Genomic DNA, 18,503 nt, shown 5'->3' on the forward strand with positions numbered 1-18,503 from the left:
TGTAACTGGGAACTGAGTGTGTTATTTAAAAGTTTCCTGCTGCGCCTGCAAAACCTGCACTGCTCTGACACCGGTTTTTATTTAGGAGATGTTAATTATTGATCCGTGTGGAGAGAAATTAGATGAAGTTGAAATTATTTTTTATTTCAGACTGAAATCCGGATTTGTATGAGTACAAATGTCCTCCCCCCCCCAAAAAAAGACTTTGTCTAAGAATGTGTATTCTTGCGCGTGTGCATTAGCATACAGAAGTGTGTGCATTATACCTGGGATAAAACATCCAAAGTGAATTTGGCTCCAGTCACTTTGTGTCCCTCTGTGCCCATATTGTGTCTCATGTGTGGTTTGTGTCTCTTTGTGGCCTTTTTGCATGTATGTGTCATCATTTTGCATCACTCTGTGGACTGTGGACTCTCTATTTGTGGTTACTTTGTCATTGTGTTCATTTTGTGTGGGTTTATGGTCATTTTTGTCATTTTTATGCATCTCCTTGTGGAAGTTATTTATTTATTCATTTATTTGGTGTTTTCATTTTGTGTGCTTTTGTGGTCTTTTCTGTGTTGACTTAGCACTTCCAAAGAGACTCTGGCCCAGCCCCAACACGCTGTGAATTTTTTATTTTTTTTTATCAACGTGAGAAAAAAAAGGGTTGTGGCAACATTTAATAGACTCACATCTTACCCCTGATATCAATACATCAGTGACATTATCAGTGATCCACACAAGGTTAATCACAAGGCAAGAAACTAGGATACAAGATAAAGTATACAACATTATAAAGTATCATAAAACATGAATACCAATATATCAAAATCCCAGTAAATGTACTTCCTACCACTACTGTTTGCACAGTTAATTAAATTTTGTTCTGTTTTAATACGACTTCTGTTTTAATACGGTTGAAACTTGACAACTGGGCATAATTTCAGAATCGAAGAATCAAAGCAGATTTGCCATCCATCCCTACAGCTCAGTGCGATATGCTCTGCCTTTGCAGACCGGTGGAGGATGTGGTGGCTGGCCGAAAGGGGGCGCTCTGAGCATGCGCCAAATGAAGGAGCAGGAGAGGAGGAGAACCAAGATGGCGTCTTCAAAAACTGTACCGTTGCTCTGTTGTCTTGCATCATTTTACTTGCAAATTAACTCTTCCCTTTTTTTTTCTGAGCCTTGTTACAAACCCATCAGAGACGGAATACGAGACTCCGTCAGGTAAATGAACTTATAATGTTCAATTTTCACTGACGGTGACAAAGTTACATCCGATAAACTAATGGTAACGTTACTCCTCAGCTTTGATTTGGAGAGTTGACATGAACGTACACATATTAAAGTTATATGTAACCTGCATCTGTGTATCTTACAACTAAATGATGTCTTAATATTTATGAAGTACTTATCTAAGCTTGTTTGGTAATTAGCAATGGATCTGTATAGTAACCTTATTGTAACTTTACAGCTCTAGAGTAACGTACTTATGTTATTTCTGTTCACTTATATCAGCTAATAAAAAAGATTGAAAAAGAAAAAAATGATGGTAGTCAGACAAAATTGTCTGTATGCCAACCTGAAATAGATGAGATAGATGAGATAGATAAAAAAAAAAAAAAAGGTCTTTGAGATTATGTATAACTAGTATTTGTCTTCAAGAGCTTTAAGAATTATTCCACATATATTTAAGAATGGGAGGACACATTTGACTGTCCAGTACCATAGAATTATGTTTTTGGTTTAATATTGAAAACAATAGTAGGTACACGTTTAAGGTTTAACATTATGTATCACTTTTTGGCCCTTGAAAGAATGTTTGGGATATTATAGAGACAGATGAATGGCTTTTTTTTTCTCAGAATATGAATGAGCTATTCGTTTGTTTTGGTTTTGTCATGTGGTCTCTTTCAGCTAAACTTTTTCTCATTTGTATATGATTAAATTCCAGGAAAACAAATCTACAGTTAATATAATTCATTTTATTATTCTGCTGGGAAAAAAATGTTAATAAATGTTTTTTTAATGCAGAAGGGGTGAATTCTCTGAACATAACTCGATTTACAGCTTTAATTAAGGGATAATTAATTTTGAAGAGATGCGGATCTAGTTTGGGGAGTTATTTATCAGTGCTTTCAAACTGTATGCATTGCTCATACAATAGAGACTGTAATCACGGTCAACATCATTCAGCAGTCATCTAGATGACATCATCTGAACTCTTGATGTTTAATATAGAGAAGCCAGAGATAAACCATATGAAGCAAATTTGACCCAGAAGTGCTTTTCTTGGATATATCTATGTTACACAGGATATTAATCAACTAAAACTACTGACCACCTGTAATTGGACTGAGATTCATAGTCTGACCTCATCTGACTTGAATACCTTGCCTCTTGTCAAATAAATTGGGTTATTGTAGGACGCAGGCCAGGCCCCATGAACATGTGAATGTGTCGGACCTTCCTTTCTCCTGGGACTGGAGGAACATCAACGGGAAGAATTATGTGAGCATCACGCGGAACCAGCACATCCCCTACTACTGTGGGTCCTGCTGGGCCATGGGAGCCACCAGTGCACTAGCTGGTAACAAGGGGAAGGAGGGATGGCAGAGGGTTGAAAAAGGATAGGAGTAGAGATGGATAGAAGATGACACTGGTTTAAAATATGATACATGCAGTATGTGTATTTTATGTGACTTCAAAATATTTATTCCAATGTAATATTTGTATATCGATGTTATATTAACCATTATTAATGTTTACACAGCATCACATTAATGTGGCATCACTGGCACAGTCAGCATATATTACAGAGCTGCATCCAGAAGGAAAAAAAGAACATTGTGACATCAGTATTTTTTTTGTGTGTGTCCTAGATCGTATTAACATCAAGCGTGGAGGAGCCTGGCCATTGGCGTACCTGTCGGTCCAGAATGTGATAGACTGCGGGGGGGCGGGCTCTTGTTACGGAGGAGATCACCTGAGTGTGTATGCCTATGCACACAAGAGAGGCATTCCTGATGAAACCTGCAACAATTACCAAGCCAAAAACCAGGGTAACTATTCTAATGTTCTAACATGTTCTGTCAGCAGTTAAAGTGCACCACCAAAAGTATGTGGACAGAGGTGCATACTGTTTTTGATGTCCCTTAGTTCTAATTAGATTAATTTTTATATTTTAGACCAACGTGTTTTTTCTGCTTTTTAGCAGAGGTTAAAAAAAATACCCCTTCCTCTTTAAAGATGAGAGTATCCTTAAGCATAAATCCAAATCCATAAAGAAATATTTTTATTGTGTTGTCATGGAAGAACTTTTACCAGTGTGTGTGGTGCCCTGATTTCATGCAACATCTGTGGGATGAACTGGGATGCAGAATTTGACCCTGGCCTTATCTGCTGTACCATCAGTGGCCGGTTTCACTGCACTTGTGGCTAAAACGGGAGCAAGTCCCTGCAGCCAGGTCCCAAAATCTAGAGCAAAGTAGCTACAGCAGATGTAAGATGTGTTGTCATGTTGAAGAGTCAACATTTTTCAATTTTGTCATATGTAAGGACAGATATATTTGAACTGAATTAATACAGTAAAAATTCACCGTAAAGAATTAAAACACCATCCTCTTCACAGAGTGCAACCTGTTTAACCAGTGTGGTACCTGCTCCTCTGAATCGTGTGCTGTAGTGAAGAACTACACTGTATGGAAAGTGGGCAACTATGGAGAAGTATCTGGAAGAGACAACATGAAAGCTGAAATTTACACCAACGGGCCCATCAGGTAGATAAAGTCGTCCGTTCCAAATCATTTGTAATTATTCCTCCACCTACTTGTACTTCCTCCGTATGAAGGAGGAGATTCAGCTTTTCACTGAGCAGTTCTTAATCACAGTGAAGTTTTTATTATTAGATTGATATTTAATAATTTCTAAAACCTTCGAAGTGTACGATTTACTGCATTTTAAAGACAAGTCTTTAAATACAGTCAATCTTGTAAAATTAAACCTTCCTGTTACAGAAAACATCTTACATAGATTCTTTTTCATATTCTGTCCATTTATGGTGAAGACCTGTCTTATTTTAGCTGTGATTCTTTTAGTAAAGTTTCAGTTTTAGTAGCTTTGTATTGTTTTTATAGTTATTCTTAAGTTAAGCCTTACGTTGGCTCTTCTCACTGTTCCCTGCAGATACAGTGGGGATCAAAAGTCTAAGACTAAATCAGAAATCTGTAATACTTTCATTTAAACCTGGAAATAAACAGAAGTGATGACAGATTCTGTTCCGTATTCTGTGATAGCTTGTGGAATTATTTTCAGAAACAACCTCCTCACCACCACCTCACCACTGCACAAATTTCTCACTCATATTTCTCATACTTCACTCCTTTAGTCTTTAAATGTACTGAGCTACAGGCTTAGTACATGGCTATAAACCCTTTTGATGATTATATTAATTAGTCTGTTTTTCATTCTATAATCTACAACTGTAGGTTTTCGGTTGTCCACGGACCACAGGGTCAGTGGTTCAATCCCGGGTCCCGGCTGTATGTTTCTATATGTATAAGACACTGAACCCCTAACAGCCCGTTCCCTTCCCCAGCTTTGCAGTGCCGGTCCAAGCCCGGTAGAAGTTGGGGAGGGTTTGACTCTTGGTGTGGAAGAGTCAGGAAGGGCATCTGGCGTAAAAACTGTGCCAAATCAACATGTGGACAAGGATCCGCTGTGGCGACCGTGAACTCACGGGATAAAGGACAATATAATAAATCTACTACTGTATTTTTAGTGTCCTTGGAAATAATTGAATTTCACACAGTGAAACATTGCATCCCCACATTGCAAAGGACTCATTTAAGTTACAGCTCGGTGGAAAGCACAGAGCAGAAAAATCTGATTTCTGACCCTTATTTAAACTCTTATTTGAGATTCATCACACCCTTTTAGATATCAAATAAACATGAACAGACAAAACAATAAAATTTTTCAGGTGCGCTTAAAAGTCTTCAGAAACTCCTCTCTTTTTGTTTTTCAGTTGTGCCCTGATGGCCACCAACAGCCTGGTGAAATACTCTGGAGGGATCTTCTCAGAGTTTCACATCCTCTCTTTACCAAACCACATCGTGTCCGTGGCTGGTTGGGACGTGGCAGAGGATGGGACTGAGTACTGGGTTGTGAGAAACTCCTGGGGAGAATTTTGGGTTAGTTAACTAAGCTGAATCCCATCGGTTCACTCTTGAGTTTTGGGGATTCACAGCCACTTGGGCCACACACTAAACAATATTTTTGTTTGCTTCTCTTTCAGGGAGAACATGGATGGGCGAGAATAGTTACCAGCAACTACAAAGGAGGCAAAGGGAACTGGTTTAATTTGGGCATTGAGAAGAACTGTGCCTATGGTGATCCTGTTGTGTCATAGACACTGCTGGAAAAACTTTAGCTTTGTTAAATGTAAGGTTTTTATTCCTATATGCTGATTATTTGCATCCATTGGAGAATTAAAAAAAAATCCTAATTTTTGTTAAAGTTAAAAAAAAAAACTTTTAGCCAATTTATGCCAAAAGACAATTTACTATTTTACGCCTTTTTTTTTTTTTTGCTGAAGTTTTTCTTGGAGTCCGGTTCAGGCCAAGAAACACGTTTGGCTTGTAATACCAGTGAGGTGGATGTTGTTTCTGTCGGCCAGAACCACATTCACCGGTAACTGCATGTTAGCTTCAGCTACAGACATGAGAGTTGAAATAATTTTCTTTAACTTTCCCCAAATTTTCCAAACTTTCCTTTTTAAGTTTTCCATTTTTATCATTATTTACAAAACCTTACAAAATTAATATTGACTAAGAAATGTAATCTGTTGTTGGTCTGTTGAGGTGGTTGTGGCTCAGTCGGCAGAGCTCTTGTCCATGAACTGCGGTTCCTCCAGTCCACATGTTGAACTGACCTTCGGTAGGATCGTGAGCTCTGGGTTGACAATCTGCTACAGAATTTAGTTTTAAGCTCTGTCATAATCACATGTTCTTCACCTCAGGCTCATTATCACACATTTCTCAGGGAACCGTTCCTTCCAACAAGAGACGAGCCAAGTCAGTCATATTTAAATTCAACTGTGAAAGACGACAGCAAACGGCTTTGAATAAGTGTCTGGAGGCTGATCAGTCAGGTTAAGTGAACATGAGGTGAATCTAGTTGGAGACAGTTTCACATTATTTAATCTATCTCCCTTTAACACGAGCTTCCTGACATTTTTCCCAAACATGCAAACCTGATTGACATAGCACCCAATGTTTTTAAAGGGTCAGTTCTTGGATAGAAGAAATGAATGTTAATTAAACTCTAAACTTTTCATAGTTTTTTAGTTTTTTGGTAGAGGTACAGTTTGCTCCATAACTTTTTATTTATTTGTATGTATTTTTTATTATTATTTGTTTTTGGAGAGGTGGTGTCAATGCCTCCAGTGACAGAGGCTGTATCATACTATAAAACTGTATCCTTAGCTATTGTGAAGGGGGGCCTGGTGGCTCAGTGGTAAAGCATTGGGATAGGATGCAGAAGGCCGCTGGTTTGATGGTGCCGGTCCCCAACCTGGATATAATGAAAGGGTTGCCAAATATACGTGCGGAACAAGTTCCCCTTTGGTGACCCCTGAAGGGACAAGCTGAAAGCCCCTGATCTTTGCTACAACTCGTGGGATCCATAGAAGTTACATGTCGTAGCCTTGAAAAGGCCTCATTTGACATTTCTTTTATGAGACACATGGAACAAATCTGGACTAAACTAAATCAACAGAACTTTAGTCTAATCCCAAAGAGTATAAATAGAAATACATCCGAAAGCAATAATATTGTAAATATACATGCAATACATGCAACAGATAAATAAAATGTGGAAGATTCAGATTTTCTTTAATTTATGTGGCTTAAAACAGTATTATGATATATTATTGTCTCTGTATTGACCTCAAATAAATGTTTACAGTGACATGGAATCAATACGTTCAGAGACCTCGTGTTTGGTTTGAAAATTGTGGGAAAGGGACGTAAGTGGGAACCCCCTGTGGGGAGGCCTTACAGGTCCCGCAGACAAGAACAGCTTTTGTAACATAATGAAGTGTGACATGCTGTATTGTTTCAGAGGAGAGGCACCTTCAAGTCAGGCATTCAGTCTATTGTATAAGTGAATCTCTCGGTGTCCATTTTTGGGCTTTAAACGAGAAAGAGTTAAGCCGTTAAAGGGGTGAAAGTGCAGTTTGAGGCTGAAAGTAAATACTCTTTGTATCCACAGTGTGCCAGGCAGCACATCTGGAGGGGAGCAGTGATTGCGCTCTCCACCCTTTTGGTTTCTAGAGACTAAAATACTCGTGATCAAAAATCTGTATACTAAGATGTTTTCTCTTTTTAGTCACACTGTCCTTCATCAGTTCCTGTCTGTGCTGCTGCTGCTGAACTGCTCTGCCTTTTCACTCTTGCAGCTTCCTCTTCTGTCCTGTGTGCAAGCCAAGTAATGCAAGAGAGGCCTAGTAAATGCAAGAGAAAGCCTTTTTGTTAGGTTCAGGGTGAGAACAGGACAGAAGTGACGGGTAAAGACTCCTCCTCTTCTTTACTTGAGCAAGCAAGCGTGCATGATTTGCAAACCAACTGGTTTTGCAGGTAAATGTAGTATGAGCACATAATCAGTACAGAGCTTTGTTAGAGCTGTAAGTAATTGCAGTTATGTTAGAGAAACTGCAGACTGCTTCTAGTTTCAGTGCTGACAGAGCTGCACAGATAAGACTGCTGCTGATTAGATTTCTGCTCCTAATCATTTAATCTCATTTGTCCCATAGTTGTTGGCTCCTTTCCCCCGTTAGTATTTGTGTGGACAGACGCCAGATTTACCGATCAGTGATCACATCTATTAGCAGAACTGTTTTATAATTTCCGGGCTGATAACATAGTTGTTGTGTTTTTTTTAGTCTCACATCTGCAAGCTACATATCTCCCATGTCCTCTCCTCCAAAACACTGTCAAGCTACATGGTGAGAACAGGAGAAAAACAGGAAGTGAGCTGATTTTTTGCTTTTCAGTTGAGTAATATTTGCCACATCTGAAATAAGAATTGCATGACTACTGCACCACACTTCCTGATTAGAAGTAATATATTTACAATTTTACATGAAGAACAAACAACCGCTCACCGTTTGTGAAGCCATACAGTTCTGGTCCTGTCTGCAAGTACTTGAGTATTTTCACTTCATGTTACCTTATATCTATAGCTTTACAGTACAACACTATTTCCAAATAATTTTGGAGGCTGTGTAAAATGTTTTAACCAACATTTAAAATGTGTATTTAATAAAACTTGTACAAAAAACAGAAATTTTATTGACTTTTATAACAAAAGTGTGCAGAATAATAACTGCTCCTCCAGATGTGCTGGTAAAGTGTCTCAAGGTAACACCAGAGATTTTAAACCTTAATTTAATAATGATTTCTGGAAAAATTTTACTTATGAGGCTCATCCCAAACAAATGTGTTTGAGCTGTTTTTTGTATTAACAGCTGAATCAAACTAATGCGGAGAGCAATCAGTTTTGTGTTATTATAGTACTTTGTGCAGATTACTTTTGACTTTGCGGTGTTTTTCTACATTTTTGTCAAAAAAAGGCCAAAGTAAATTGACCATGATTCTATGATGTACTAAATAAAGGAAAAGGCGAAAAGGTGTTTAGATTCTACATTTCGTTCTCTGAGGCAAATAGAGTTTCCGTTCACTACATTGTACTAATCCATTCTGTTATACTGAGGTTTTATTCCTTAATAAATTGTTTAAGCACTAGGAATGAATTTCTGATTGTTCACTTCTTATTGAACTTATTAGATGTGAACCTTATTGTGAAACGCTTGTGTCGAACCTTTTATTTTGAAACCTGCCACTGGAAGTCTTGTCTCCAGCTTTAACCGTTAGGAGACGATCGCAGAGGTGGCAGGTTTCCGTTCTCCCTCCTCGCGAATTTTTAACTTGTTTTTTTAATCTCATATCCCGACTCGATCGGACTCGACACGAAGCGTTTTTGAAACTTTTTTTTTTGTTGTTGTTGTTGAGTCGTCGGACGAGTCTGCCATGAACATCACACGGCTGGAGACCTGACCAGTCGGGTCTGGACGAGGTGAAGATGCCTCATGGACCGCTCCATCACCAGCAGTGCTCCAGTTCAGGGCATCCCAGACGCCGAATAACAAAGACATGCCGAGGTTCAGCGTCAGATGGATGGTTGCGGCGGTGCTGATTCTCGTGGTCGGCGGTGCTTTTTTCTTCTGCGAGTATCTCATCTACTTCCCGACTATCTTCAAGTGCGCCTGGCCGAAGATCAGCCACGCGCGAGGCGCGGGGGACATCAACGGCCGGCCGATGGACTCAACGGTCCGCGCCATGGTGCTGTCGGACACGCACCTCCTGGGAGCCGTCGGTGGACACTGGTTCGACAAGCTAAGGAGGTAATCACGTTGGTTTTCATTTCAAAGCATCGCTGCCTCTGTGTGGAGCGATTTGTAAACAAACGCAACGAATAACCCCCGACATATGTTCCCAAACGCGCAGGGAATGGCAGATGGAGCGGGCTTTCCAGACCGCGCTGTGGCTGCTCAGGCCCGAGATAGTGTTTATCCTCGGGGATATCTTCGACGAAGGCAAGTGGAGCTCCCAGAAGGTAAAGTAGGGCTCCCTTTCTTTCGCCACCTTCTTGCTTTGTCTGCACACCCACAGTGCTCATGGTGGTGGTGGTGGTGGTGATGGTGTGACAACACTGTGTGCGGATGCAGAGCAGAGGCCAGTGCACTCCAGTCATCATCCCCATCTTCATCCTCTGCCATCCAGGCCCGAGAGGCTGCAGGTTTAGAGGAAAGCATCAATGGCTGCATGCAGCCTCTCAGCCTTCATGCCTCCGTGGTAAATGACATCCACGATGCTTTATATGTGTGTGTGTGTGTGTGTGTTTGTGTGGGTGGGGGGTACAATCCCCTGGGAATTCTCACACATCTATTATTGGCTTGTCAATTGGGATCCATCAAACGGGATAAGAGAGAGAGACGAAGTGGTGAGCAAGCGTGGCACAGAAAGCGAGCTCATTAAAACAGAAAACAGAGGGTGCAGACTGTAAAATATTCATGAATTTACCGTGTTCCCTCCTCTGCTTCTTCATTTTTACACTTGTTTTACTTCTCCTCTACACGGATGGCTATAAGCACGCAGCTCTTTGAATTAGCAGAGAGAGAAACAATGAAAAGTCAGGCTGCAGCTACTCATTTCTCTTTATGAATTTCTACATTTAACAAATTGAATTACATATCAGGAATTAGTGACACATTCCCAGGCCCCAAAATCACGACTTTAAAATAGTTTTGTCTAATGATCGGAAACACATTTTTTTCCCCTTTGAGCAAATTTTCCCCTTTGAGATTTTTGCCAGTGAATTGATTGTTTACATTGAAATTGTTTCAGAACTAATTGAAAGCAGCATCAGGGAGGTGTGTGAAGTCACATCAGTGCGAAAACCATCATGTAAACTCACAACACTGAGGGAATTAAAGCTCCTTTGTGCCACTTTGGCCCAAGCAGGTAGTGCATTTTATCTGGAGCCTGAATCAAAGCACCGGTGCTCGACCACCCATGGGGGCTGTGGGTGACCCTTAGAGATCCCATTAACTCCTACGAGCTTCCCAGGGGACTTTCCTTTTCCTTCCTAATGAAGGGCCTCCAGTGAAACCAGCTTCAGCCGTGTTGTTGTTGTTTCTCTGCAGCACTGGGAGGATGACGTGCGCCGCTTCCACAGGATGTTCAGACACACCACGGACACAGAACTGGTCGTACTGGTTGGAAACCACGACATCGGGTTTCATTACGAGTAAGGAAATGTTTTGAAGCCAAACAGTTTTATTGCCTTCAGCGTTCAACCTTTAGCCACGGAGTCAGGCTGGTTCTACCACATTGCTGTAGGTCATGTAGCGTTCAAGGAAGGATTCCTGATAAAACAAGAACTTTGATTTCCCCATTTGTTACTTATTAAACCTCAGCATGACAATTTTTAGTCCTGTTATTCACTGCTGTACTGTAATTACAGCAACATGTGACGTCTATTTGCCTCAAAAAGTCACTAGTGCAGACAGTTATCAGCCCCTGAAGAAATGTCAATAAAGGTCGCATATTGTGACACTGCAGAGCTGGCAAACAATTCCAGCAAAAGCACTTGGTCTACATTACATAACCTGTTAGGAAACATTAGACTAGGAGAGAACTAGTGGAAGTTTACTGATGTACACTGTGCAGTGACCACAGCCAGGTTTGTGCTGCGAGTAGAGACACTGACGTTGTGTCTGCTGTAAACTTTGTGACAATGTAGGACTTTTGAAGGGGATACTTTCTTGTGTCATCATCGACAAATCCCCCCGAAAAAGGCCAAAAGCAATGATGCATCCACCCATGTGACTGTAACTTACTAAAACGCGGTGTAGCTTACTCGCCCCATTGTTGTTCACAGCCATCAGTGAGTCACACAGTCGCACCAGGTGACATGTTCCTTCGTTACTGAGAACAAACACTCTGCGGTTTATTTCGAGTCAGTCCCACGTACACTGTCCTGCTCCTGTAAATACCGTCTAGAACTCAACACGGGTACTCATCTGTGGTCGGAAATACTTCCTAGCAAATACACTGTGCTCTTTTGGTTAAATAGCATTTGCTAAAATGTACAGTGCCCATTTGAGAGACTTGTATCTTAGAATGAAAATGTAGAAAAAGAATGAAAGAGAGCTGATGTTGATTTATGGGATTTATTTATGGGACAGTGAGGAAAATGAAAACCACAGCTTTTGCATACGATTTGGACCCACCTTTAAAATCAGGAATTACAGGAATAATCAGACTGTTTAAAGGGAGGGAGTGTACAACACTGAGGTTATGTTTTTAAATCCCAGGATGAAAAGTGCTCTAATCAAAATCTGCATTACTGATTAGAGTCGTTGGTGTTTCTGTAACTTTCAAATTCTCCATAGTGATAGTGTCCCGTCTGAGCAGACTTCTGGAGTCAGTGTTCTGCAAGTTTACACAATATATGCAACAACAACAAAACATTAAAAAAGAAGAAGCCAAAATCCTACTCTGTTTGTTTCAAGGAAGTGGAAGAATTATCACCAAGAAATAATTAATGCTTATTAGGAAAATTAGACCATGTACCATGTTTTATATCTTCCTTTAAGTGCCATTGTGAAAACATGGTAAAAATGTTTTAAGCATAATTTGTAAATATTGCGGTTTGGGGACAATATGAAGTCATCTTGGGCAAAGCTACAATTGATTGGATAAAGAATGAATTTGAAGTGATCAGCAGAAATTCCTAACCCCTACATTACCGACCCTTCATGTTCACGTGCTGACACGCTGGTGGATAGATGATAATAATGACGTATGTGTGTTTGAACATCACTCATTCAAGTGGTTCCAAAATTCTAATAAGTTGATCAATTTAAAATGACAAAATATAATATGACATTAAATACAAATGATAAAACAACATGCTATTTTTATACAACACACCAAAACAGTCGCAGTCTGTTGTGAAGAGCTCATATATTTATCTTTGACACAGAAGTTAACATCCTTTCTGAGCCTTCATGTTTGGTGTTCGATTGCATTCTACTGCAGAGATGTTGCATTTATTGCGTCCACCCCCTGTGTAATCAAGGGTTTTTATCAGAAGCTGTTTGTCTTCATTTCTCCAGGGGAAGCAGTGTTGAAGGAAAACACACGAAACAATCCCACAGTTGGGATATTTGAAGTCTGTGATTCAGAAATGTGGGATTATGTAGACACGCAGCGGCTCATGTGCGCTCTGATTCCACTCGTGCAGCGGAAAGTGAAGTGGCACAGCTCTTATGTAACTGCCCGTGACAGACAGAGAGACAGACAGACAAGACAGACTGGGCCGCGGGTTTTGGTGACGAGCGTGCTGTTGTGTCTCCCTGCAGGATGGACTGGTTCAAGCTGCAGCGCTTCGAGAAAGTCTTCAACGCCTCTTCCACCCGCATCATCACCAAAAAGGGAGTCAAGTGAGTGACAGGAGGATGCGCACCAAAGATGTGACTCAGCAGGCTGACAGGTCACAGGTTAAATCCCCTGAGTCGGTCTGCAGCCAAACAAAAAAGTGTCTTTAAACAGACATTTGCAGAGATGTCGTGCTCTGAAGTAGGTGTTAATACAAATTATATAACAAATTACAAGTGCAATTTCTGATGTCACTCTGTGTGGTGCAGCTCTGTTTCCAAGGTGCTGGTGATGTATCACCTACAAGAAACATACCAGAAAGAAACAAAGCAAAAATTAGTTAAAGTAAATTTGAGGTTTTTAAAAAAACAAGGATGTGTATTGGTCATAGCAGTGAGTTAGTTTTTGGGTTTTATCGTGTCTCATGTTCCAGATGAAGAATTCCTTGATTTCTATACAAAACTGGTCAAAGAATAACTTCAGTCATTTTCAAATCTAATCATATTGTCCGCAATCACCTTACAGATGCTAAAACCAACACTGAACCTTCTCTTAGGGTTAGTTAGTCGTCAGCCTGCAGCCTGGATCAGCTTGTCCGTCTGTTGTCCAAAAACTATTATAAACACAATTCTTCATTCCAAAACACATCAGTATTGATGGGACCAAACCTCCAGCTGTGCTACTTAAAAATGGGCCCATCAAATATTTGGAATGAAAAAAGGCTGTATGAAAGTCTGATAACGCCAGAGGGACAATGGAGACTGCAGATTGACAGTTAAGCAGTTTGATTCAGTGTGTGTGTGTGTGTGTGTGTAAGTGTGAGGCCTTGATTGTTAACAATATGATTAAATCATAAAGTGACCACTTCTTTTGACTTCATTATTGTTTTCTGATGTGGAGCTCCCTGTGCTTTACCTCTCCTCAGTTTTGTGCTGGTGAACAGCGTGGCCCTGCACGGCGACGGCTGTCCCATCTGCCAGTCGGTGGAGAAGGAGCTGATCAAACTCTCCAGAGACCTCAACTGTTCTCTTCAGGTGGGAGGAAATTTCTAGACTTCAGCCGCACACTGTCAGCGCCTCAAACACACCGTGGAACAAATGCTCTTCAATTATAGCCAAAGCTCTGTGGGATCTATTGGTAGAGCTGGTGTCTTATTATTTTTACACATGCAGGTTTTGTAAATGCAAAGTAAAAGCAGCGACTGATTGTTTCTCCTTCTTGCAAACAACTGAAATGTCCTCGACGCAGGACGAGTGCAGAGATGCGGATAGGAGGTGGAAATGTTGGCTGAAGTTTCAGGGGTGAGCGTGTGTGTGTGCGATGCAGCTGATGAATTCTTTATGTTGTCTTTCCTGCAGAGCTCGCAGTCCGGCAGCGGCATGATGGACGGCTGTGAAGGCTCCCAGCTCTATCCTCCTGCACCGCCCATCATGTTGCAGGTAAATTGTTCACTCGGTGCACGTCTCTCTCTCTGTCTTTGCCTCCTTTGTCTTAATGCAGAAAAGCAAGCTGAAAGTCTCCGATTAAAAAGTTTCATTTTTGATTATTAACTCACGATGGAAAAACTGGCCCGTTCATCAGTGAGTTATGGGACGATGAGCCCCTCGACATAGAAAAGTGAAAGGCCACTGACTGCTAAAGACTCAAATGTGGCTTTGCATCTCGTCTGTGAAGTTGTTTTTGTGAGCTTGTTTCCTTTGTGTTCATTTTTTACCTCTTTTGATGTAGTTTTGTGTATGAAGTTGTTTCTGAGGTCACTTTGCAGCTTTCTGAATTCCCCTCTGTGTTCTTTTCTATTTCCTCATGTTCATACTGTGTCTCTGAAGTAATTTTGTGTTTCTATGTGGCCGCTTGGCAGCTTTTGTGTTTTTGTATTTGATTTGTGTCTCTTTGTGTGTTACTTTATGTTTGTTTGTCATTTTGTTTCCTTGTGGTCACATTTTTGTAGCTTACTGTGTTTCCTTTGCACTTGATTTGTGTCTTTACGATGGAATTTTGTGTTTGTTTTGTGGGTTTGATGTTTTTTGACACTGTTTTTTTTTCATTGTGTGTGTTGTCACTTTGTGTGTTTTATATGTGCTTTGTTGTGTTTTTTTTTTTTTTTGGTCACAGCATTTTAGGCTTTTCTTGTATTTCTTTATTTCACTTTGTTTTGTCACTTTGCAGTTTTTTAAAATATATATTTCACTTGTATTTGTATGATGTTGATATGATGTTGGCTCATACAGAGATATATGAGCCAGAAAGGTCAGAGGGCAGGTTGCTCAATTTACTGTGGTTTATTGTATGAACTATGAAGCATTGTCTGCGTCCACCTGATAGGAAATGGACCCCTTGAGTGATAGCCCACCAAAACTTAATGCAGACTGTAACTACAGAAAGTGTGTTGGAGAAGACTTTATCACCATTAAAGCTACTAAAGGTTGTTAAAACCGCAGTTTTCATGTCAGGATCCATGTGTTGGATTTAGTGTCACTCTGTCTTTTAGTTCCTTCCAGTCGGCCGTTTCACTTTGTATTCAGAGTGAGCAGAGAGCCCTGGGTTTTCGGTTTCTGCTCTGTTAATATTTTGCGGCTGGTACCTCCAAGAATCAGTCTCTTAGTTTGATACCTTGCTCCTGTTAGTACGTATCATGTTACCTTGCTGAAAAATGAAATGAAATGCATTTTAGTTTATTATTCATGCTAAGAGTAGTTGTTAAATTTTGTTGTTCACATAAAAGCTGTTTTGCTAATATTACCTAGTAAATAAACTCCTCAGTAGCTCAGCTGGTTAGACAATCGTCCATGGACCACAGGGTCAGTGGTTCGATCCCCAGTCCCAGTTTCGTGGCGAAGTGTCCTTGGGGAGGACACTGAACCCCCAATTGCTTGGGTGAGCACCTCGCATGGCAGCCACCGCCATCAGTGTGTGAGTGTGTGTGAATGGGAATGTATGAGTGGCCATTTACCATTTAAAAGCCGAAGAGAGATAATCCTGTGTGCTCTGCTCTGCAGCACTATCCTCTGTACAGGGTGAGTGATGCCGGCTGCACAGGACAGGATGCTGCGCTGCCTGAAGAGCGACACCTGCTGTTCAGAGAGAAGTATGACGTGCTGTCGAAGGAGGCCTCTCAGAAGGTGAGTGATCCGCAGTCTCCTTGCACTGAAGTGGTTTTAATCGAATTAAAATAAAGTACACACACTCCTGCCAGAAATACAGAAACGACAGATGGTGACGAGGAGGTGAATGTGGGTTTCTCTCCTCAGCTGCTGCAGTGGTTCAAACCTCGCCTCATCCTGAGCGGACACACCCACAGCGGATGTGAGGTTCTCCATGACAACAAGTACCCAGAAATCAGCGTGCCGTCATTTAGCTGGAGGAACAGAAACAACCCCAGCTTCATCCTGGTGAGAACAAGCTGCTCCAAACTTCTCCAGTACTGTGGATCATTTACCAGAAAAATAAGATGACAGCTCTTGAGTTCTCCTTATACTGAGATTGATTTTAGGAAAGATTTTACTTAATGCTCGAACTTTAAAAAAAAAAAAAAAAAGATGTGCTGTCACTTTTTATACTGTTTAAAACAGAAAATTGTGTTAAAAATTCAGTCGATACAATCTATTCACATTAGACATTTTTGATGATTAATTATTTAAATTAAACTTGATATACACTTTGTTATAATCGGACAGTATTTATTGCAGTACTACTGTTAAATCTGTTAACTTTCACAAAGCCACAATTTGTTATTTTATTCTAAAAAAGGCTCTAAATCTGCCGTTCATAATCTCAGGATATAATATTCCACATGTGGTCTTTCCTCTAAAAGGGATTTGCAGTTCAGTGTTCTTGGTGCTTTTATATCACAAGACCTTTAACAGTAGATGTAGTTTTTTCTTAAACCAGTTTTCACAGAACTGTGATAGTTGTCAGAGTTGCAAACACCTACATTAAGTACAGATCATATCCTGTGATTGAAAGCTCCAGAACAGCTACAAAATGGACTTTGTTGGGTTTTTGTTTTATTTCACGTGTTATGTTTCTGGTTTGTTTCCCCCCAACCCCTCACCCCCACCCACCTAGGCCTCAGTGTCTCCCAGCAGCTACGCTCTGTCCAAGTGTTTCATGCCGGAGGAGAGCACGGTGATCGGTGTTTACTGCTCGGCCGGCGCCTGCCTGCTGCTGCTGTTCCTGGCTCACTGTCTGTGGATGAAGGGCCTGCTGCAGTGCCTCAGCCTCTGCCTGCTGGGGAAGCACAAGTCACTCTGAACTACATTTGCACCGGGACAGAGACCAGTCGGTAACTACTAAATGTGAGGATTTGGAGATTTGTTTGTCCAGATGTTTCGCGGCACTGTGATGGACTTAAATATATATTCTAAATGTCTTTTAAGGACACACAGTTTATCACTGCTGATTATGTGGTTGTAGCCTGTGATCACAAAGCAGATATGGTGCCAAACTATTGTTTCACATCACCAGTCAAATTTGTTTTATCTTCCTTGGATGTACCACACGGGTGGCACTTGATGCATCAAGACAATGAGGCGTAAGTGTTAGATACTTTCACAGAATTAAGAAAATTTAACCATAATGTAAATACTAAGTGTCCTGATCCGAATTACGGAGGTAAAGTCAGATGTTCTCTGGCGTTTTTGTCTCTTCCCTCTGACGGTTAACTCCATCTGATGTAACCACACGGATCATCTCACACTTGTCTGTTGTAAACGTCCCACCCGGGTTTCTCGTTGTTTTTCTGATGCGTATCTGAATATATTTATTGCTGACTTTCTGTGCCAAATGTTTGTGAGGGTTTTTTGCCAAATTGTTGAAGCGTTTCTGACGAACTGTACATAATAAAACTAGAGTCTTGAGAGACGTGTGAGTTTTATGGTGTAAACATGCTGTTGTTGTTTCACGATCCAAAGCCAAATCGCTCTGTGATAAAAATACAAAATATAAAAGGTTTTAATATGTTCAAGTTTTTTCAAAAGCTTAAAATTGACAACAGAGAAATGAAATTAGTGACTACTTGTGTCAGTTAAGACATTTTTGAGACACATGGCCACACACAGACACAAAATGACTGAAAAAAGACACAAAAGACCAAATCGTCACAGTTACGCTAAAGAGACAAATAACCACAAAACATATACAATAACTGAAAACTACACAGTGGCCTTTTTTTGTTTTGTTCTTTCCTTTTAGCAAATGATTTAGAATTGCAGTCGTGTTTTTCCCTGCGTGTCAGTCGAAACACATGCTGCAAATGAAATGATGCTGTATTATATACAGTATACGTCATGGTAGAGGGTTTTATTCGCACTGGCCACTCTTAACTCTGTACACTTATAAAATCTGGGGACTACGTAAAAAAAAGTAAAACCTGGATTCAGGAGAGGTGCAGTTTTTTAGTTTCTTACATTAAGTTTAGTCAATGCATTAGAAATAAAGTAATGTAAAATAAAATGATTTTCAAATAAATCATAGGCTTTTTTCATTAGTTTTTTTCATTTACCTGCACATCTGTGGTAA

At 40.4% G+C, this 18,503-nt stretch overlaps 2 protein-coding genes across 3 annotated transcripts; both read left to right on the forward strand.

Annotated features, from left to right (window-relative positions):
- Positions 1-1,059: 1,059 nt before the first annotated feature.
- Positions 1,060-7,970, forward strand: LOC137098832 (cathepsin Z). Its single transcript, XM_067475487.1, has 6 exons — positions 1,060-1,209; positions 2,409-2,572; positions 2,865-3,044; positions 3,614-3,761; positions 5,009-5,174; positions 5,279-7,970. Exons 1-6 carry the CDS (start codon positions 1,082-1,084, stop codon positions 5,390-5,392), a joined length of 900 nt encoding a protein of 299 aa, XP_067331588.1. The 5' UTR covers positions 1,060-1,081; the 3' UTR covers positions 5,393-7,970.
- A 428-nt stretch (positions 7,971-8,398) lies between these two features.
- mppe1 (metallophosphoesterase 1) lies at positions 8,399-17,842 on the forward strand. Of its 2 annotated transcripts, XM_067475483.1 has the most exons (9): positions 8,402-9,445; positions 9,549-9,657; positions 10,748-10,851; positions 12,971-13,051; positions 13,912-14,020; positions 14,345-14,425; positions 15,983-16,105; positions 16,235-16,375; positions 17,052-17,842. In XM_067475483.1, exons 1-9 carry the CDS (start codon positions 9,195-9,197, stop codon positions 17,235-17,237), a joined length of 1,185 nt encoding a protein of 394 aa, XP_067331584.1. In that variant the 5' UTR covers positions 8,402-9,194; the 3' UTR covers positions 17,238-17,842. The 2 variants fall into 2 exon arrangements, with proteins under 2 accessions (XP_067331585.1, XP_067331584.1); XM_067475484.1 differs by lacking the exon at positions 12,971-13,051 and having other exon boundaries at positions 8,399-9,445.
- Positions 17,843-18,503: the final 661 nt, after the last annotated feature.

This window comes from Channa argus, chromosome 14 (genome assembly GCF_033026475.1).
Source record: "Channa argus isolate prfri chromosome 14, Channa argus male v1.0, whole genome shotgun sequence".
Taxonomy (NCBI): Eukaryota; Metazoa; Chordata; class Actinopteri; order Anabantiformes; family Channidae; genus Channa; species Channa argus.